The sequence below is a fragment of the Lycorma delicatula genome, chromosome 4 (assembly GCF_047948215.1).
Source record: "Lycorma delicatula isolate Av1 chromosome 4, ASM4794821v1, whole genome shotgun sequence".
NCBI classification, from domain to species: Eukaryota; Metazoa; Arthropoda; class Insecta; order Hemiptera; family Fulgoridae; genus Lycorma; species Lycorma delicatula.
Window position 1 is genome coordinate 8181450 of NC_134458.1, and position 24501 is coordinate 8205950.

Below are 24501 nucleotides of genomic sequence, written 5' to 3' on the forward strand. Positions count from 1 at the left end.
TTACTATTCTACAATCCATCAACATAAAAGAGTTTCCCATATTAAGTGAAAATTTTCTTGATGTACCAATAGTTTCTGCTTTTGAAAGTTTTACTATATGAGGTGCGACAATAAAGTAATGAGACTGATTTTTCTTTGCAAGATGTGGCAACCCTGCAGCTTGCGTATGCACACCATCTTTGACCTTGGTCTATAAGCTACTTCTAGTCCAAGCGGCACATTGATGCAACTGCTCAGTCATGAGTTGTGCTGTATTAAGTGAACACGTGTTTGTGTCTCTCATCACAGAAATGAAACCGCAAAATATTGCGCAACGGTATGCCATTTCTTTTTGCGTTAAATTGGGTGAAAACGCGACGACAACTTATGGTAAGCTTCAGAAGGCCTTTGGAGAGGAGGTTATGTCAAGAGCCCAAGTTTTTTTGTGGCATAAAACTTTTAGAGAAGGCAGAACGAAAGTTGAAAATGAAGACCGCAGTGGATGACCATCAACCTCAAGGACAGATGTCAACTTGACCAGGGTGCGTGAAATCGTACAATCTGATCGAAGATTATCCGTGAAAATGATCGCAGAAGAATTCAACATCAATCGAGAAAGGGTTCGTCTAATATTAACTGAAGATCTTGGTATGAGAAAGATTTGTGCAAAAATGGCCCCCCAAAATCTCACACAACAACAGCGAGAAACACGAAAAAATGTGGCAGCCGATCTGTTAGAGCAAACAGAAATCAATCCAGATTTGTTGAGCCGTGTTATCACTGGTGATGAAGGTTGGTTTTTTCAATACGATCCAGAGACAAAACGCCAAAGTTTGCAATGGTGCTCAAAGGGATCACCCAGACCAAAAAATGCTCGCATGTCAAAGTCAAAAGTAAAATACATGCTTGTGTGCTTCTTCGATTCCAAGGGAATTGTTCATAAAGAGTGGGTGACTCCTGGACAAACAGTTAACCAATATTTCTACAAAGAAATTTTAGAAAGACTTCGTAAACGAGTTCTTCGTGTCCATGCCAACATTGCTGATAATTGGATTCTGCATCACGATAATGTGCCATCCCATACTGCTCTGTCAGTACAGCAATTTTTAACCTCAAAACAAATTTAAGTACTTCCACAGCCACCTTATTCACCAGATATCGCTCCGTGCGACTTTTTTTTATTTCCAAGAGTCAAAATGGCGGTCAAGGGACACCATTTTCAAACAACACAAGATGTCCAAAAAGCTGTGACGAGGGTCTTGGAGGATATTACAGAAGATGAGTTCCAGAAATGTTACCATCAATGGCAGAAGCGCTGGAATAAGTGTGTGCAATCATAAGGGAACTACTTTGAAGGAGACAACACTAAACATGACTAAAATGGTAAGCAACTTTTTTTTTTCACATCAGTCTCATTACTTTATTGTCGCACCTTGTATATACTGCCAAAAGACCTTATGCTTGAAAGGTTTCTCAAACACTAGATACAATTTTAAGAATTACAAGTTTCAGGCATATCTTGATACAGACATCTGTTCAACTTCCTTGGTGTTATAAACACAACACAAACAAACAAATAAATAACATCTTAAGTAATATCGGTACAGTTTTAAACATGGGCATTTAACTGAATAAGTTAGAGGAAATTTCATAAATTGCTTAAAGATTTTTTAAGTTATAAAAAATGTCATAATAAATAGTTACAATCCAAAACCAAAAAAAAAAAAAACTATCTATTGCAATCAAGTATTTCATTGACTTTTTTTTTATTAGAATCAGTATAAAAGAGCAGAATTTAAAGTATTTGATAATTTTTATTGAAAAACAAAAATGGTTGAATTTGTGGTAAATCTATTAAAAGAGTGAATCAAATTTAAATGGTAATTTTGCTATTCTACACAGCAAACAGTTCCAAGCTGGATGGTCGAGTGAGAGGTTAGTGTTCTGTATGTTAGAGAGGGGGGGCAGCTTGGTTAATTCCTCTGCTCTGTTCTGTTGTCAGTACAGCCATATGTGAACAAGAGGTTCTGTCATCTGTTGCACAAAGTATAATCATAAAGTTTTTAACCAATGAAGGTGTTAAACCCACAGAAATCTTAACTCATTTAAAGGTACAGTCTGGTTCATGACAAAAGTCACGATTGATGCCCAAGGTCAAGTCTCACAGCTGACAACATCTGTGCTGTTCGAGAGCTTAACGAAGATGATCGTGGGTTCTGAGGTTGTTGACTGAAAATCATAAATACGTCAGATTGGAGATCTGTGAGAAATGTCTGAATCAATTTTGGCAAAAAGGGGACAACTTTTTTTTAGGCGCATCATCACATGTAATGAGACATGAGCCTACCATTACACTCCAGTCAAAAATGGAGAGAAAGGAGTAGCGAAAGAAGGATGAGGGCTGCCCAGTGAAGGCCAAAACTTGCCTGTCAACTGGAAAAGATCTTGCAATGATTTTTTTTTTTAACTCAAGGGGAGATTTACCCATTGATTTTCTCATTCATCAACGATTGATGAATGAAGCTTACTATTGCCAGCTGCTACAATCAACAAAAGCCGCCAATCGAAACAAAAGACAGGGTATGTCCATCAGAAATGTCATCCTTCTCCATGATAACGCCAGGCCGCACACTGCGAATTTCACAAGGGAAAAATGCACTGGGAAACCTTTGACCACCCTCCCTACAGTCCAGATTTGTCCCCCTGTGACTATTATTTTTTTTTGCACCCTTGAAAGAATCACTTAGAGGAGAATGATTCAAAAACAATGAAGATGTCAAGGAACATGTGTGCAATTGGTTGAAGACTCATCCTCAAACTTGTTATGAACAAAGAATATTCAAAATTCCAAATTGTAGGCAAAAGTGTGTAGATCATGCAGGAGACTATAGAGAAATGATGAAGGTATGAATTATGTAAATTATTAATCAATAAATTTATTTAAAAAAAATTATTGATTATATCTGATTCATCCTCATATTATAGTATATTATAACTATATATATTATCATAAACATGGTTTTTATTATAATGGGAAATGTCAAGACTGGAAATGCCCATATTGGCATAATTGTATGAATATTATGTTATAATAACACAAAATTAGTTTTTAAGAAAAAAAACAAAGCTCATTTATTATTAAAATAAATAAAATACCCAATACTTTTATCTAAATTGCAAACTCTCTGTAGAACTTTTAATCTTTAAATTGTATACTCAGTAATGGAACTTTTACATTTAAAATACAGTCCCACTTATTTATTAGCGCAGACAAGCAATGTCCAGTTTAAAATTGGCATATATATAAACTCATGATGGTACTGATACAGGGCCGTAAATAGAATGCTATCTATGGCTCATAATTTGTTAAGAGGGTCAATTTCAGGATTCTCACACAATTTACAACAAAATTATTATATTAATGATTCATCCTTTATTTAGTAACCAACAGTTTAAAATGTATACATATAATTATTAAAAATGAAAAAAATATACAAACTTGAAAACTATGCTTTGCTTTTTCAACTATATCTTTTTGATGACGATCATATATTTGTTGACAATCTTCTTCAGTTAACGCCTCAAAGCATTCACGTCCCATAAACAACACTCTTACTTCAGATAAAAGTTTACCAGGAGTAACATAACCTGTATCTTCTAATAATTGTTTAAATTGTTTTTTATATCTGAAACACATATACAAAATTATTATACATAATACATAAAATGTCTCTTTATTAGCTAAATAACAACAAAAATATTTATCGGTAAACAAATCTGGTTTTCATTTCGAGTACAATGTCTGTAACAAAGATGTTAAACTATATGTCTTTTAGTTATTATACAAATAGTAACTAAAACAAGACTCAAGATTTATTGACATACAAAAACACAAATAAGATTTCATTAACAGGAATCTCATCAGAAAGTAACCTTCATATTCAACAATAATAAATAAACACATATATATAATAATGAAAAACATACTAACAAAAATAATACATAAAAGCAATAAACATATAATGTGCCTATACTCACTGGTAAAAAATAATGAAATACAGTGGTCCCCGATTATAACGCTGTCAGATATACCGCGCTTTTGGATATAACGCAGGGTGAAGTATGTCCCGCGTAGAATTATACATACAGAATTATAAATGGTTTTTTATTTGTTTTTAAAACCATATATTTCTGAGATGAAATTTGTTTACAATATGTAGTTTTAGCTACTGTAATACAGAACTAACTTTTATCAATAAATACTTTATTATAACATTCTGCAATAAATCTTGACCTTATTGTTTAATTTTATCTCTGTTTATAAATTAACTATGCAGCTGTATATTTTCGAGTTATTCTTGGAAGTTGTTTATTGGAATTTTGTTATTCTTATCGTAATTGCAGCATTTCCTGTACGGCTTATGATTTACATGAGAAGTACAGTACAGTACGCAATGTCATAATAATTTTTCATTACTGTTTACATATTATACACTACTGTAGTAAAGTAACTACAGTAGTATATAATAAAGTACAGCGTACGGTGTACAAGGTGCTACCCAAAAGTTCAGGGAATTTGAATTTCACGTGCGAACCATTGCTGGTACGACCTGATGCCGCTAAATGTGGCTAACAGTACTCTTTGTGAATCAGTGTTCAAACAGCTGTGACGGTGAGAGGCTGCATTGTTGACTTTCATGTGGTTGTGTAACGTTGTGTTTTACTGCTTCAGCGAAGTTCTAAATGGCAGATTTTAAAGAGCAAAAAACCTGCATCAAATTTTGCTTCATGCTTAAAAAACTGGTGCAGAAACCCATCGCATGCTTGTGGAAGCATTTGCTGACAATGCTACGAGTAAAAGTAAAACTTTTTTGTGGTACAAACGATTCAAAGATGGACGAACGACAGTCTATGTCGATGAGCGTTCAGGAAGACCATCAACAAGCGTAACACCGGAAAACATCGCGAAAATGCAAGAGGCTATTGTTGCCGATCGTATCAAACAATCCATGATGTTTGTGCAATCGTACAAATGTCATATGGGTCCGTGCAACGCATCTTGTCGGACAATTTGAACACGAGACACATTGCTGCAAAATTTGTACCGAGACTGTTGAACAGCAACCAGAAACAAAATCATGTAGCTGTCTGTAGTGAATTGAAAAATTCAGCAAGAGATGACCCTAACTTCATCTCCAACATCATAACTAGTGGTGAGACATGGGTGATGGATATGACCCTAAAACTAAGCAGCAGTCGTCGCGGTGGAAGTCGCCAAGTTCACGGCCATTTATGGTAAAATTCCCCCAAATTTTAGGTGGCACCTCGTATATTAGATCAGTGTGGAAGTTGTGTGTAAAAGGAAACGTTTTTGTGAGAATGGCAACTACTGAACGTAAGTCATATTCTTAAGGGAGAAATTAGAAGTAATCGATAAAGTAAAATGCGAGGTTTCAAAAGCACAGTTAAAGAAAAACTCGGAATCCCAGAAGGCATAATAGTGTGGTGGGGGGGGGTGGATGACGGAAAAACTAGATTATGTTCCTTTCTAGACAAAGTAGAAGAAACAGCCAGTCTTGAAGGAAAACTGGACTTTCAAAAACTGATGTTACTGATGATCGATGCCTTTACACATGGTTTGTCTAAAAAAGGAGTGAAGGAGGTCTAGTTTCTGGTTCAATTCTGAAAATTCAGACAATTAAGTTTTTTGTAGACTTAAAATTTGAGGGTGAGTTTCAAGCTGCGGACAGTTGGTTGTGGCGCTAGCAAAAATGGCATGGGCTCAAGGAGATTACAATAAGCAGGGAGTCTAAGTCTGCTGATTCCAAAAGTACAAAAACATTTCTGTTGCAATTAAAATCGCTAATTGAAGACAGTTATACTGACAAACAATTATATAATTGCGATGAAACTGCGTTATATTATAGAATGCTCTTGAGTAACTCTCAACTTAACATCAGCTTCAAATAAAGCAGGACTAAAACTAAGTAAAAAAAACTGTCACTCATTTGTTTGTGTAAATAAAACAGACATTCATAAACTAGCTCCTCTCTGCATCAGGAAAAGTAAAAATCCTCGATTTTTTAAACATGTTAACCTTAAGCAATTACTGACTGAATACACACGTAGTTGCAATAAGTGGATAACAGGTAGTTTGATTACAAAATGGTTCTATGAGTCCTTTGTTCTAGCAATATTGGGGGCAATAAAGCATTGTTATTTTCAGAAAACTGCTCTGTTCACCCTCCTGCTGAATGCCTAACATCAAAAGATGGAAAAATTAAGGTTCTTTATTTACCTAAAAATACTAGGGCAGTGATCCAGCCACTTGATCAAGGGATAATTTGAGCTTTCAAAGTGAATTATGGACGTGAGTTAATTTTAAATTTACTTTCTTCCAATAATGACATACAAAATTAAAAAAAAAAAAATTACTTTGAAAGAGGTAGCTTATAATATTGGATTAGCTTGGAATTCTGTAACAAAAATTTCAATATAGAAATATTAGAACTGCAGTTTATATTTGGATGCAGTTGACAATTTTAACAAAAAAAATCAAAAATTGTTGGACAAGCCGCTTTTTTATAATCTTGTGATTTGATGGAGGTTAAAAAGATTCTCAATGAGCCTGATCTCACCAGTGAACAATTGGATCAGTATGTAGAGATCGACAAAGGAGAACCTGTACATCATGAAATGACTGACAAAGAATTATTCAGACTGTCATTAGAAAAGATGATCCTGATTTAACTGATGACATCAACAAAGAAGATGAACAGCTGACACCACAGGAAACAATAAGCAGTTTAGAGACTGTAATGGCTTTTTTGGAAGGACAAGACGATGTTCAGCACATAAGACTTCTACAGTTGGCATTGATAAAAACTATGCTTTTACAAAAAAAATATGGTCATGTAAAACAAGAAAAAAATCACTTACTTTTTTAAAAATTAATTTTTTACAGAACTATTTATAAACATTTATGTAAATACAGTGAAATCTCCTTATTCGCGGTGCAATATTTTGTGATGTCTATATTCATGGCTAACATTTTTTGTATTCACGTACATTACATTATGAAGTAACATAAAAAATAAAAATATTAAAGGACTTAATAATGCAAGTAGACTATGAACATGAAGAGGTAGAAGATACAATCTTCTGGATCTCCTGGAAAACAGTAAATTGCCAAACGCTTGGTGAAGGCATTAAACTACCACGTGATCTTATTCAGTTTTTTTATAGATGCTGATCAATCTTTGAATAGAAGAAATAAATTTCCTATACAGAAATTTTAGTTTTAGTATACATAGTACTGTAGTGCTGTTTTCTTGACTTTTTAAGATGATTACGGAGTACGATCTGAACATCTAATACCATTTTCTAATACAGTACACACTGTAGTGAGTTTTTAAATCAAACAGTTCAGTAAAAAAAAAAGTGCTTATGAATAAATTAGGAAATATATTGTAGTTAGTTAAATATTTTTTGTGTAGTATACCAATGTACTGTAGTAAACCGTGCGCGAATAACACTTTTAAAACATAATTTTTGTTTCCTAACATGTGATACCAGGATTTTAATGTTTTGATGCTGAAAACGAATATGAAGTCAGAATCTTTCTATCAGCCACCATTTTTGAAATATTTAAATTTTAATTAAAGGATTTCATTTTTTAATGTATAGTTAGCATTTTAAGCTCGTATATTGTATTTTGTTACCTTTTTTTATTGTTTAACTTTGTTAACATAATTTGTAAGCTATAAATAAACAATACTAGACAATGAATTAGATAATACCATAGTCACATCTTATGACATCATATCTAATACTGAAGATTGAGCCTTCATGGACAAGATTAATCATGTCTATGCAAGTCAAAACAAGTAGCTGAAAATAGAGCTGTGTTGTCTGTATTAAGCACTGGATTTAGGAACGCATTAATTTTGTTCAGTCTTATTGCTGTCTTAAGTTTGTTAACAGTGCAGTGTCATAATGCTTCGAAATTGTGTAAATGATGTGGATGCCTTTTGTTATGTATGTGGCGAGTTTACGAAAAATCGAATAGTAAAAACATTACACCTTTAATTAAAAAAGCATATCATTTGTACTTTTAGGGTAAAATTGGTGATCAGGATAGGCTATGTACTAATTGTTCTGTATATTTAACAGGATGGCTGATAAGTACATGGAAGGCTTTGCCATTTGGTGTACCTAAGGTTTGGTGTGAACCAAAGAATCACGTAACCGACTGTTACTTATGTTTAACAAGTGTATCTGGAATTTCTAAAAAATCTAAACATACTGTAAAATATCCTTCACTGCAATCTGCAATCAGGCCTGTACTTCACAGTGAAATTATTTCAGTTCCTGAGACACCTGTAAATGTATGTTTCGAAAACAGCGATCAAGAATCAGGCAGTATTGTAGAAGATATCAATGATTTTGAATTATATTCCAATAAACCACATCTTATATCACAAGGTGAATTAAATGACTTGGTTAGGGATCTAAATTTATCAAAAAATCAAGCTGAGCTGTTAGGACAAGACTGCAAGGTTGGAATTTAGTTCAAAAAAATACAAACATTTTGGGCTTTCAAAGCTGACAAAAAGAACTTTCTCAGTACTTTATTGATGAAAATAATTTGGTTTATTGCACAAATACTGATGAGCATATATTGCACTTAGGACAAGTTCATAAACCTGAGGACTGGTGCCTTTTCATAGATTCATCCAAGTATAGTTTAAAAGTAGTTCTAATACAGAACTGTAACAAATATCCTTCGATACCAATCACTTATGATATTAATCTGAAAGACAAATGATCGTGATGAAAGATGTTCTTGAAAAAATAAATTATAAAAAACATAGGTGGTGATTTGAAAGTTATAGTTATTTTGTTAGGCATGCAGTTAGGCTATACTAAGTATATGTGTTTTCTTTGCGAATGGGACAGCCAAGCTAGGGATAAACATTATGTTACCAAAGAGTGGAAGAAACGAGAAAACTTAACCCCAAATGGGAAAAATATTATTCATGAGCCCTTAGTTGAACCAAAAAAAATGTTTACCCTCTCTCCATATCAAGCTAGGACTAATGAAAGATTTCTACATATCAGTGTACTACAGAAACTTTTAATCTGTAAATTAAAATCATAAAATCTCCTTTATGTTTTGCAATGCGAATAAAGATCAAATACAGTCATTAATCCTTATATTTAAATACTAAATATTGAAGGATAACTTTTGCTACTCTAACCCATAAATTCTTGTTCCTATAAATTAATTCTAATGCCTACAAATTCTTGAATAAATGTATCAGTAACATAAAATGTACAAAATTTAACATATCTACTTCAAAATACTGATGTGAAACAACACAGAGTGAAGGAGATCGTTCCTGTCAAGTAATAACACAGAAAAATTACCTTACATTCTGCAGAACCTGCAGTAGGATACGATAACATTTATGAATTGTATCGCCATAAAAACCTACGAGCTATGCTGAACATGCTTAATCATTTTTTCCTTGTAAACAATCTGAATACAGAAATGTTAATTTTCAACTATAACAGCTGCACAGTACTGTAAAGTGGCCGGCAGCTAAGAAGGTACTCAATCTCCAATTTATGTCAAAAATATTTTTATTTGTCTAATAAGCAATTACAAAATCATTTATTGCTTATTTGTTGTTTTAATTTAAATTATATATAAATTCTACTTATTTTATTTCAGCTGAATGTTATTTTAATTATGACATAAATTTATGTTGCTTGTTGCTATAAGTGATATTTTTAATTTTGTATATTAACAATTATAGTTCATATAATTTATTTTTTATCATATTTAGTTATAAATTCCATTAAATTATTACACACCATGATTTTGGTTAAACATTTACTGAAACAATATAGTGTAAATGACTAATGTGGGGTAACTTATTTTGACCTACAACTACAATATCTTTAGAAATATATTGTTTTCAGCAATAACTCTTACAAGAAAAATAGTTCTTAAGGTCTGATGAACTACTTGCTTCATTTAGATTAATAACATAGAATCAAAGTAATCACTTAACATTGGTTCCTGACTCGCATAATACCATTCAGGTTTCTTCCTTAGAAATCCAATGTTCTAGACCCACCAAACTTTCCAACCAAATTTCTTGCACTTATGAAACATTGATGGACACACTTTGTTTTGTTATGTAGTTTTTTAACATCAGCTCAGATTTGTTCAATCACTATTAACTGATTAACAGCCAATGGTGCGTAAACGTACCATTTCATAACTGTTTTTTTCTGTTTAATTTCTACAAGATTTTTCGCACTTTGTGCAATTTGCCTTTATTTTTTTAGGTAATCACACAAAAAAAAATTATGTGGTAACAGGTTTTTGATTAGCGAGTTTATTTGGATATCAGCTTACTGAATTTCATGAGATCGTGTAACCCCTTTTGTATAAGGTATATAAAAATCACGATGTGCTGGTTAAAAATAATATTTCTATTTTATTTGCTTATTTAAGGGTTGCTTTTATTCATCAAAATTATTTATTTTGAAACTGATAATGAATACTGGTTGTTAAAAATAATAGTGCGATGAGGCACCTTTGGCTTATGGAGCGATGAATCACATGCTAGGCGTGCAACATCTTATTCTTACATTACAAACAATAACTTCACAATCCTGAATTTATAAACTATTACATTTTTAAATCGTAAAATTTTTATTTGTTTACCATTTTATCGCATAGATACAGCGTTTTCTTTAATCAATACGTTTTGTTTTGATTTCACTATTTTTATAAAAATTGTAACTTTGTAAAATATTCAGTTTCTATAACTATGTGCACAGTCAATTTCATATGTAAGTGAAGTAGTGTTTACTTATTTTGTGATACCTGTGCAATATATTTAAAAGTATTTATTCTATTTTACTGAAGCGTAAGAATTTGTTAAAATGTGAAATTTTGAAAAATTATTAACACTTAAAGAACTGCATTGTATTTTAGACGATGAAGAAAATATTTCACAAGCGACTGCCATTGATGCAACTTATATTCCACCTAGAGTTGATGAACTTACTAACAAAGATTATATTGACAAAAATAATCCTTTATATTGACAAAAATAATCCCTTTGACAGGTACAACTAGCAGGTACGTTTGACAACTTTAGCAGGTACGTTTGAGATTTATTTTCATAATGAGAAAGTCATTGCCTTCAAAAATCCAGTTATAGGGAGAAACCAAAAAACTGTAAACCTAAAAGAAACTGGCTTGTGACTGACACTGTCAGAGAAAATAGGCTTCCTAATTTCCCATTAAACAGTTCTAAAGAACTGCAGAAAATGAATAGAGGTACATTTGATTTTACATTTGACAAAAAACAAATTTCACAGTTCCTAGATGGAATGATGCAGTGGTGGCAGTTGCCAGTAACCACAATGGCATATATCCATTGTTAAAAATATGAAAAGATACAGCAGAAAAGAAAAGACATCATTATTGTCCAGCTATTAATGATAGCAGAATATACTAAAAGTTTGGGTGGCATTGATTCCCATGACAACAGTATTGGAAATTACAAAATTTGAATGAGTGGAAAAGATGATGGTGGTCGTTATTTACAAATGTTGTTATTTCTATTATAGTAAATTCATGGAAAATATACAGACTTGCATATAACAGTAAAATCAAATTGATTTTAGGCTTGTTTTGTATTACTATTGACAAAAGTCAAAAAATAAAAATACCAGGAAGCATTACCGAGAATGAAGAAAAAAGTGAATAATTTTCCTTCACCACCAATGACAACAAACAGTCATCTGTCAAAAACAACATTTGTCAGAAGATGTTTGTTATGATTAAATAGGGCAGCACGTTATTTCAGAGCATGTGAAAAAAGCTAGACAAAGGTGTGCAAAAACCATACAATTTGTGTGTATAAAATGTAAAGTGCAGTTGCTACATTCCAACTGTCTTCAAGAATTTCATTCTCAAAGAAAATAAATAATTTTCTGTAAAAAAAAAAAAAAACAAATTAAAATTGTTTATTCACAACTGTAGTACTTTAGGTTTAATATGTAATGTGAATTTTTCATATGTTCTCTAATAATATTCTTCAGAAAATTACATTTTTTGCATGCTTTTTCCCAAAGGTGCGTAAACGAACAATTATTTTATTCCTGAGCGATAACTGATATTTTTGTTGATATGAAAATATTTCTAGCTTTATATACTTAATAATAGATAAAATAAAGGGATTATTTAGAAAAATATTGAGTATGTTTATGTCCAGCAGTTAATGAGTTAAATTGGGGTGGCACAGTGGTAGCCATATAACACATCATAACCCTCCTTTTCTAACATCATTCATTAAATGCAGATTTTAGTTTATTAGCTTTTATTTAAAAAAAAAAAAAAAAACCAGCGAAGCTTCAGCAATTTTTAACCAACCTTAATTTAGTTTTTACATAATCAACATAACATTTATATCTGCATGCTGTTTGAATATTTTTAGACGAGGTAATCTGTTATCAGCAATAATTATAGAATTGAGCTCAAGGTTGGAAAGTAAGATTTTTGTTTATCCACTTCACAACTGCTATTTTGCATCTCCTATACTTTGGCTGGCCTTACATATTAGGAGAGAATCCATTCTCTCTGCCAACAGGAATTATAAGATGTTCAAGGTGTTCTTCTTTTAATGTCTATTCTTAACCTTCTTTTTAAGAAGCTGACTGATTATTCTCCAAGCAATGCGACAACCGCACACACAATTTGTCTGTAAATAACATAAGTGATTTGCATCTTTACATTTTTTAATATTTCTAGAAATATAATCCTTTTGTCTCGTACATCTCACCTTCCACCACCAAAACAAATCAATTTTTTTTCTGCCTGACTGTAGTTCTTTAAAAATCATTTTTACATCTTCTACTTCTCTAAAATCCAATACTCTCCTGGAGAGCAGAACACAGTAGTCTTGCTGTAGGAATATATTTTTCTTTTAACAACTTTGCTGCAATGGATAAAATAGGGAACTTAACCATCTTGCTGTACAGGCAACTATGATGTATAGTAATTGCCTACTATGCATTACAACGCATATTGGCCCGTCCTGAGGTTCTGTACTGTGTGTGTAGTCTCTATATGCTGAACTGTTTGACCTTGGATTTTTCATTCGGTATACATTTGTGCCGTATTGCATATCACACTGTATTTTAATCTCTTTCTGAGAATTTTATTTCTTTTTCATATACTTTAATCACAAGTTGTTCAATAAATTATTTAATAAAATATTCATAATATTACTTAATCTAATAAATGCTGGTTTTTATTTATAAATTAGATTAATTATTTGCATCACCAAATCCATAACTCACTGTTTTGATTTGTCATCTTATTATTTCTAAATGAAATACATGTTAAAATATTTAAAAAAAAAAAACATCCATTCAAATGTATATTTTAATAATATAAACACTGGACAAAACATAAAATTAATTTCCAGATAACTGTGTCTGAATTGCTTCAAATAAAATGTTTATACGCTTGCTTATAATCATCATTCAAATTATAAAATAATGAATAAATTGATTTATTTTTGACTTGATCAATTACTTTTTCAACATAATATTATTTCGTGATGTCACTGTGAAAAATTTTTTTTTTAAATTCATAACCATCAAATGTTATTTTATTATTTATATAGTCTGAAATTTTTAATTTTATTTTTCATCTTTATTTAATCAATAATATAAATTAATTAATTAGATACCATTATAAATTAAAATTAAAATTTTTTTTATAGAAAATTTGTCATATTTTAATAAAAGAAATGATGTTGGCATGGAACAATCCAGCAAAATTAACCCTAATAATTATTACGAATAGACGCTAAATAAGAATATGTATAACAGAACTGTTTCAACTAGTTATTTCACATGCTTTCTGAGATACTGTAGATTATAAAATCATTCTAAAAAATATTTTTAGTTATAAAGAGAAATAAAATATTCAATACATACGACACATTATGTGCTGTAATGCACAGCCGTCAAGCATAATATGACAACAATGAGGCCCGTATAGCACAAGAGTTAAGTAACTCACCATACAGCACTGTACTGGAATTACGCAAATGATGACAAGAACACAGCAAACATGTTAAATAAAAATTGTACAGCAATGGTGTTATGACATATTGGTCAAAATCATCCAAGCCTGACACTAGTTACACAAAATACAACTCACTTTATTTTATTTATACTCTATAATCTGCCTTAGTTAACTTATTTAAAGTGCATTTTGAATTAGTCTTTGATATTAGAATGGTATTGTCTGACCCACCCTCTTATTGTTCTAATAACTGCCAACCTACATACCGACCACTGTAGTTTTGTACGCAACAATTACAAATAATGTATAATCACTGTAAATTATTCTCCTCCCATCTTTTAATATTTAACATCTCTAACATCTCCCACATCTTAATAATTGCCAGCAACTCCTCCTATGATTAAAATGGATCAAGCCAGTTACAATTACCATAAAATAATTATAGAACACATAATATAATCTTTCATGGATAAAGTAAAATTAAAAATAAGCTTCTTTCAATTACTTCTAACAAATTAGAGATTCACTATCTGATTAATCAGCAATCAAGTTTGAAGATAAGTATCTCAGAAATGGACTTGTCAAATTTTCATAAAAAACACAAAAAGATTTAAGTTCACTCAGTTTTACGTTTCCTTGCAGACTTAGTACTGTGCGAGAGCTTTTTTTAGGTTATTTTTTTTTTAAATCCTTTTTTAGAGTTCTAATTCTGAAGGCCTAATTTTCATAACTAGATCTAAATTTTTTAAACATTATTTATCACAGTTTTTAATGGATCTACCAAATCTCAAATAATTAAGTTATACTTTTCCAGTTTATTTTATGTATAAAGACATGATACCTCTTTATGCATAAGAGACAAGTACAACTCTTATAATGAAATACTGAACTGACGGTAGGATAAATAATTTTCAATAATTTTTTTTTTTTTTTTTTAATTTACATAAAATCTAAAAAACTGTTTAGAGTCAATTATTAATTGTAAAACCAAACAAGCTAAATTTTCAAGTCCACTTAATAAAAATCCAATAAGCTTTTCTTTTTTTTTAAGGTAATTAGGAGGTTAGGTTTTACCAAATAGGAACTTCAATAACTTGCTTTTATTGTGTAACCACTGCAAAGAAAACATACAAAAATGTTTACTCCATACACAGCCCCTTTGATCAGGCAACACCAAAGATGCAAAGACACTACCACCATAGATATTGAAGTCCTCAGTATGGAGGATCTAGCAGGATCAGTTCTTCACCCACAGAACCAAAAAAAAATGGTGTAATGATGAAGCGATCAAGGAAAACAAAAAGGGCTGGTAGTCAGGATAGTCAACAGTCTTGTCAAAACTCTTGAGGGGCAAATTTATCCACAAACTGCACACACTTTATCAGTAATTGTTTCATAATGCTAGTAAATCACTTATTGTGGAAAAAAAACAGCAAAAATTAGCATTACATGTAAGTAATGTTAAACCTAATAGCATTATGTAAAATCTAAATCGAGTGGTTTGGTCCATACAATACATCATATGAAGTATGTTGAAGATTGATAACTTTTGAACAGTACTAAATATGAAAGTGATTACAATGTTAACATGAATTGGATAATGTCAGAAACAAATTCATTTAGCTTTTAACTGAAATTGTATTAAAATATAACACTGATATGACTAAGCCACTTGAATTTTAGATAAAGTACAGACCATTAAAACTGAAAATACATATATAAATCACAAATGAGATGATCTTTATCCCAAGACTAAAGGAGAAAGCTGAGGAAATGAGATCACAATGGTATGAACAAGTTAAAATTGGTAGGGAAAGGTTACAGACAATTAAAAATGAAGTAGAGATGGTGAAAGGCCCAAAAGTCATCTAAGGGCAAGGTGGAAGGGTTAAGGAAATCACTGAGAGAAGAGGACATATCCAGCAATTGGTGGAGCTCTGGAAATGATGGGAGGATAGAAGATGGAGAGGCCCAGACCTTGTGGAACAAGATAAAAATATATTTGTACACAGTTGCTATTACATTTACATTTAAATGATTATGTTTATTTTTATATTAGAAGCCAAATTATAGTAGCAGGACACACATAGGAAAGGTTAAAAATTAAGCTCCTGAATATTGAATACATTAATGTGTCAAACTGACTAAGCATAAAAATCTTGAAACAACTCTTGCAAGACATACTTCATTTTTATTGTAACACACTTTCAATATATTTTCTAATGAACAAGACAGTTAAAGTACATCTTTTTTTTTCTTTTATAAATTATGTAACTTTATCTCCTTCCTTTATCAGTGTTATAATTAAATACAAGTGAATAACTAATTTAAATACCACATTTTTTTTTAATCACTCATAATAAATCACTATTTTTAATAATTCTAACTTGTACATTCATTTTATTGCAAGAATTAAATCTTCTATAACAAAATGAAATGCCAAGTTGTGAGTATCAAAATATGAAATGTATCAAAATAATGTACAGAATGAAAATTGTATTTATTTTTTTAATTAATTGTAATTGTAATTTTAATTAATTATTATGTAATTTTTTGGTCTTTTTAAAACTGTCTGATTTTTTATGAAGTAAAGATGATTATGATTAATCTAATAAGGGACTTCTCTGAAAATTTATAAAAATAAATATATCTTTAAAAAAAAAAACACAAATAAATCAAGAATATTAATAATAAAATTTTACACATCACAGAAAACCTTAGAAAAATAATGGAAATAAAACAACTAAAAATTCTTAGTTCCTTATTACACATAGTCACTAAATAATCATCAATAAATCATACTCAATAAAATTGTGTAATTTTATCAGCAGTTAAAACACCTAAGTAGCATGGTTTGATTAAAAACACAATAGAATTTATTAACAGTTAACACTATAATTTAAATAAAACACCACGTTAGAACTTTTTTTTAAAAAAACTGGGTTTTATTAAGATAAAAGTACAGAACACCGATAAAAGCAGCACACTTTTACATACCTTAACGGAAGCCTGCCGCATAACAAAATATTGCAACAACATTAACAATAAATAAAATGTAAATATAAAAAACGCAAACAACAGATAAAAACTGTATAAATAAACTGTTAAGAAACATAATAAATGTGTCTCAAATTAGTTCTAAAAGCAAAGGCAAATGTAACATCCATATTATTCTGATGAACAAAAAATTTAATAATAGCAGTAAAACCAATTCAAAATAATGAAAACATAATTAAACGGTATAAAAAATTATATACATAAAAATCAAAATAAATAGTTTTTTTGTTTTGATAAAAATATAAACGTATATTACATTGTGAAAAAGCAAAAATGCTAAAAATTATACCTACAATTAATTAAAATTTTATTAATGGCAATGGCTTAAAAAATTTAAATAAATTTATTAGCACTCTAAATAATTCTAAAAAAACAAATATAATACACTATGACCGAGATAAAAACACTGGGATCGAAGAACACTTGTGATGTGATAATATAAAATTGAAGTAAAAATTTATCGAACATGTCAATACTTGATTTAAAAAAATATATGCAGCAAAATTACATTATTATAAATGCCTACTAATCAATTAATATTTAATACTAATAATAAATACTATACTATTATTTTTTTTTTATAATTGATCAATTATAAATTATATTTATAAAAAAAAATTGAGGAAAATTAAATACAGGCAAAGCAAAATTAAATCCTAAATAGTGAAATAAACTTTTCTGTCACTGTATAAAACTTATGCACAAAAGAATCAATTTAGTAGAGATTTTGCTACTTATTAAAATGAATATATGAAAGACGACTAAAAACAAAGCTAAAACTTGATAAAAGAGTGCATAAAAAGTTACTCTTTAAGTACTTTAATTAGCAGCTATTCACAATTAGGAATATTCAGAAATAACAATGAGAGTCTTCAACTAAATGCAAAATAAAAAAATAAATAAAACTTTGAATGGTTGCAAAGAAAAAAGTAAAATACACAGTCCCTTTGAAATATTTTAACTGTAATCTCCTAATGATTAATTTTTTTTTTAATTTCTAAGTTCCATCAATGTTGAAATTATTAATTTTCTCATTAAAAAAAGCATTCGTAAATAAAAATTACTATTAGTGAAACTATTGACAGATTTTGAGAGAGGAAAGGAAACTGTTTTACTGCCATAAAACTAATACAGAAAATCATCATGATCTCATTAGCTACCAAAATTACTTCATACAAAAAGGGTAAATTATAACACAAAATTGTCATTATACAAAAAAAAAAGCTAAAAAACTAGAAGCATTTATATACATTTGTTACTTCTGATAAAATGAAACAATATTACAACCACTTAGTTTACAATTGGTAAAAACTGTAACATTAAAACATTATATCAGTAAAAATAATCTAAAATATCAACAGAGATAATACTCACTCTAATCTTTTTTGTTCTTGCTGAAGAGCACTGGCATGATTCTTAAAGACAGTTTCCGCCTCTCCAGTGTCCAGCACATCGTAGGGGATTCGTGTCTCTCCACCACTGCCATCTCCATCTTCATCCCAATCACATTCAGTCCATGGAACATCCTCAGGACATTTGTAAAAATAATGACTGAAATCTGGATGCTCCTTTATATGTCGTTGTACAGTTGGCCAGTCTCTAAAATATACAGTTTGAAAATATCAATAAAAATCCTAAAATTTCCATATTATATATAAATATATAAAATTTTATTTTTATAATCAAAAACCAACCTGAACAACCCAAGTACAGAATTACAAAGTAAATGAGATGACATTTACCTTATTTAATTTTTATTCCAAAAGCACTTATGCGGGATCCCACATCATCAGTTGTATATAAGTTATATAAACAGTTATATAAGTTGTATATATTTATATAAAATTTCATATTAAAAATAAAAATCTTTAAATAAAAACTAAAATATTAAGATTACAATCATATATTGATAGCGACCATAATTTGGTGATAATGAAATGTAGATTGGGGTTTAAAAGCCTGAAGAAAAGGTGTCGGATGAATTGGTGGAATTTAGAGAAGCTTGAGGAAGAGGAGGTAAAGAAGATTTTTGAGGAGGACATCGCAAGAGGTCTGAGAAAAAAAGATAAGGTAGAAAATGTAGAAGAAGAATGGGAGATATTAAAAAGGAAATTCTTAAATCAGCAGAAGCAAACATAGGCGGAATAAAGAGAACTGGCAGAAAACCTTGGGTTTCAGACTATATATTGCAGCTGATGGATGAACGTAGAAAATATAAGAATGCGAGTGATGAAGAAAGTAAAAGGAACTATCAGCAATTAAGAAATGTTATAAAAAGGAAATGCAAACTGGCGAAAGAAGAGTGGATTAAAGAAAAGTGTTCAGAAGTAGAAAGAGAAATTGGTAAAATAGACGGAGCATACAGGAAAGTTAAGGAAAATTTTGGGGTACATAAATTAAAATCTAATGTGTTAAACAAAGATGGTACACCAATATATAATAAGAAAGGTAAAGTCGATAGATGGGTGGAATATATTGAAGAGTTATATGGAGGAAATGAATTAGAAAATGGTGTTATAGAGGAAGAAGAGGAAGTTGAGGAGGATGAAATCGGAGAGACAATACTGAGATCTGAATTTAAGAGAGCATTAAAAGATGTAAATGGCAGAAAGGCTCCTGGAATAGACGGAATACCTGTAGATTTACTGCGCAGTGCGGGTGAGGAAGCGATTGATAGATTATACAAACTGGTGTGTAATATTTATGAAAAAGGGGAATTTCTGTCAGACTTCAAAAAAAGTGTTATAGTCATGATACCAAAGAAAGCAGGGGCAGATAAATGTGAAGAATACAGAAAATTAGTTTAACTAGTCATGCATAAAAAATCTTAACTAGAATTCTATACAGAAGAATTGAGAGGAGAATGGAAGAAGTGTTAGGAGAAGACCAATTTGGTTTCAGGAAAAGTATAGGGACAAGGGAAGCAATTTTACGCCTCAGATAATAGTAGAAGGAAGATTAAAGAAAAACAAACCAACATACTTGGCGTTTATAGACCTAGAAAAGGCATTCGATAACGTAGACTGGAATAAAATGTTCAGCATTTAAAAAAAATTACGGTTCAAATACAGAGATAGAAGAACAATTGCTAACATGTACAGAAACCAAACAGCAACAGTAATAATTGAAGAACATAAGAAAGAAGCCGTAATAAGAAAGGGAGTCCGACAAGGATGTTCCCTATCTCCGTTACTTTTTAATCTTTACATGGAACTAGCAGTTAATGATGTTAAAGAACAATTTAAATTCGGAGTAACAGTACAAGATGAAAAGATAAAGATACTACGATTTGCTGATGATATAGTAATTCTAGCCGAGAGTAAAAAGGATTTAGAAGAAACAATGAACGGCATAGATGAAGTCCTATGCAAGAACTATCGCATTAAAATAAACAAGAACAAAACAAAAGTAATGAAATGTAGTAGAAATAACAAAGATGGACCACTGAATGTGAAAATATGAGGAGAAAAGATTATGGAGGTAGAAGAATTTTGTTATTTGGGAAGGAGAACTATTAAAGATGGACGAAGCAGGAGTGATATAAAATGCCGAATAGCACAAGCGAAACGAGCCTTCAGTAAGAAATATAATTTGTTTACATCAAAAATTAATTTAAATGTCAGGAAAGGAATTTTGAAAGTATATGTTTGGAGTGTCGCTTTATATGGAATTGAAACTTGGACAATCGGAGTATCTGAGAAGAAAAGATTAGAAGCTTTTGAAATGTGGTGCTATAGGAGAATGTTAAAAATCAGATGGGTGGATAAAGTGACAAATGAAGAGGTATTGCGGCAAATAGATGAAGAAAGAAACTTTTGGAAAAATATAGTTTAAAGAAGAGACAGACTTATAGGCCACACACTAAGGCATCCTCGAATAGTCGCTTTAATATTGGAAGGACAGGTAGAAGGAAAAAATTGTGTAGGCAGGCCACGTTTGGAATATGTAAAAAATAAATTGTTAGGGATGTAGTATGTAGAGGGTATACTGAAATGAAACGACTAGCACTAGATAGGGAATCTTGGAGAGCTGCTTCAAACCAGTCAAATTACTGAAGACAAAAAAAAAATCATATATACAAAGACATATGAAGTCAATTAAGAAAAATAACTACATATACATAAATATGATGTCATAATTAAAAAATTTTAAATTAAAATTAAATTTAAAAATAAAATAAATAGAAAATTTATACTATGTAACCTGGCCAGCCAATGTTACATTACTGAGTGGATTTGAATTAAATTATTTACATACATTATGATTATATCTGTTTTTATCTAAAAACGTGCTGCTATCTGTTGCCGCTTTTGTAACAGTGTCAACTTCATATTGTGTCTGAAAGTTGATCAAGTTGGAAATTCTTTTATATTTGTATATATAAAATCTCTCCAAAATGTCAAAACTTTTACTATTATTATTAAAACTAAATTTCTTGATTCCCAAATTTGTCCGAATATCAGATACAGTGTTTGTTATTAGTAAGATGGGTCAGCAGCAATAGATAAATCCAATTTATCATTTTTATAATTTCTAATGTGTTCTAAAAATCTAGTTTTAAAAGATCTATTAATTAGTTTTACCTAAATATATATGGTCACAATCATTACACTTTATTTTATAAATTCCACATGAATTATGTAAGTCAGTGTGATTGTTAATTAGTTTTACCTAAATATATATGGTCACAATCATTACACTTTATTTTATAAATTCCACATGAATTATGTAAGTCAGTGTGATTGTTATTATTTAAATATTTTATTTTATGATTGTTTCTGTTATATTCAGGTTTACATTTACATTTATCATAAATATTAGTTATATTTTCAAAAACATTATCATGTATAAATATTTTAAATATACGTTGTCAATTTTTTGTATATCATTTACAGGTTGTTACCACATACATGCCTAATTTAATATCAGTGGCCAAACACAATAGAGCAACTAAAATGCAAACTGGCACACAGAATACGGACGCGCTGATACAAGCATCACTACCGCCTCGCAGATGAACGTGCAAGGTTTTCCACCATAGCGGTGCTGCAGCCCCACCACTCTCATGCTCCAATAAAAGAGCGTTCACCATGAGAGTGAACGCAATTCATCGTAACCAACACCTGGAGAAGACCAAGAAGAAGATGGAAGAAGACAGAAGTTCCCTGGCAGGCTCAATGTTAGACCTCCCAGCAGATGCCAACATCCCTGCCGGAGCAGCAGGCCTGGCCAGCCTGCCGAGGGAGTTGCTGGACGCGGACGCTACCTTCCCACTCAAGCTCCAGTTTGCCAGGCTTCAATCACCCTGGCCGGCGGACTTGGCAGCAGTAGCTAACCCAGTGTGGGATCGCTCAAGGAGAACCGCCTCAGCGTGGCCGAGCAATCCCAAATTCTGTTTTTTGTATATATTATCAATTAAGGAAACATTAAAGCCATTATGTTTAGCAACTTGTTTTATAATATCTATTTCTTTGTTTAATTTACTTTTATTAGGTAGATTTCATAAGAAAGCAACCTATTGTAATGGGTACCATGATTCAACTTCCGGAAAATTTTGTATACCTTCATATTTCACATCTACCAGACCAAACCATACCAGACCAGACCCCAAATCACTTTAAAAGCATATATATATATATATATATATATATATATATATATATATTTCACTTTCTTATGGATATGATAACTGCCATAATTTTGCACCAATCACTTTCAAATTGATGCATAAAATATAACGACCCAATATCTCGGTTGAGTTCATTAATGGGCAAAATCAGACCATGTGAGTGGAAATGGGGAGAGGCTTTTTCAACAAAACAAGAAATATATATATCGCTATAACTCTCTTATTAGGTAAAATATCGAATTCATTTTAAGTTCCTACTTTTCTTTGAATAAGGGCCTAAAACTTATCTTAGTAAAGTTTTTTGATATCACCAACCATTAGCCCATGAGGTGGGAAAAATGGTGTTTCAAAAACAAAAAAAATCATACCTCTCTTAACACAGTATCGAATCGGTTTAAATGGTCATTAGTTCATTAGTCCTCTAAACATTACCTAAAACTGTCTGAAACAATTTTTGATATGACCAAACCTTACAGCAAGGGATGACATGTTGCTGGAATTGTAAGACGATGGGACTTGTTGTATGCTAAACATGTGAAACTTTTTTCTCATGCAGCCATTGTTGTACTAAGTATATTTGAAGTTTTTCTTAACTTTAAGGTGAGAATCTTTTTTATCTCCTATTTAGCACCTGTGAAATCTACTTCCGCCTTCCGACATGCCGAAATGGATTTCTTTTATTATATTGTGTGTAATTAATTGCTCTATTAATCATGGGTGTGTCTTCCACCATAGCGGTGCTGCAGCCCCACCACTCTCATGCTCCAATAAAAGAGCATTCACCATGAGAGTGAATGCAATTCATCATAACCAACACCTGTAGAAGACCAAGAAGAAGATGGAAGAAGACAGAAGAAGTTCCCTGGCAGGCTCAGTGTTAGACCTCCCAGCAGATGCCAACATCCCTTAATAATGCCTTACATAATTTTATCTTAAATCCTGTAAATAAATCTCAGGCAAGATAGCTGATAATGGAAAACCCATTGGTAAAGTATTTTCTTGAATATAATATTTATCATTAAGTTAAAAGTAATTTTATTGGCAAATATTTCTAAGAGTAATAATATTATCAATAAACAACAGGTCTTCATTATTGTATATTAATTTGTTTTTTTATTATTTGAACTGTTTATCTACAGGTATGCTAGGGTACATATTACTAATATTGTAACTTACCATCCTAGTTTTTTCTCCAGTTGTTATATCTTTTAACTTATTTACAAATTCAAATCTGTTTTTTATATTGTATTTATAATGAGAACTCATTTTTATCCTAAGTATTTTATCTATTGTTTACGATATGATATACAATGGAGCAGTTGTGAAATCATTCAAAGGTCACATAGGTATACCAGATTTATGTATTTTTGGTGCACTTGGTTCAAACGGGTATAACCTAGAATGATATTTTAAGTTATTTTTATAATTAAGAATATTACAGTATTTTTTTTTAATAAACTTTTCGTTATTTTTAGAAATTTAATAGTGGGGTCATTCATTTCTTTGAAATTATTTTCTAATGCATACTGTTTCATCAGATTATTATATTTTTCAATATACATAATGACAGATGTCTTGGTTTTATCCGATTTTAAGATAATGCTATTATTCTCATTTAATTTATTTTTTAATTAGTAAATTACTTTTTTATTAATATTTTTGGAAATTGGTTTGAAAGTCACATCTTTACTTTTATTTAATTTTATGAATT

The 24501-nt window shown here is 30.7% G+C and overlaps 1 protein-coding gene across 4 annotated transcripts in view; it reads right to left on the reverse strand.

Moving 5' to 3' along the window:
- RhoGAPp190 (Rho GTPase-activating protein 190) overlaps positions 1-24501 on the reverse strand; it is a 307804-nt gene that overhangs the window by 153068 nt on the left and 130235 nt on the right. For all 4 annotated transcript variants that reach the window (XM_075362254.1, XM_075362256.1, XM_075362255.1 and 1 more), the window contains exons 8-9: positions 18536-18760; positions 3479-3665 (exon numbers count right to left, since the gene is read on the reverse strand). In XM_075362254.1, the coding sequence (XP_075218369.1) occupies positions 3479-3665; positions 18536-18760 (412 nt within the window). The remainder of the gene's footprint in view (positions 1-3478; positions 3666-18535; positions 18761-24501) is intronic.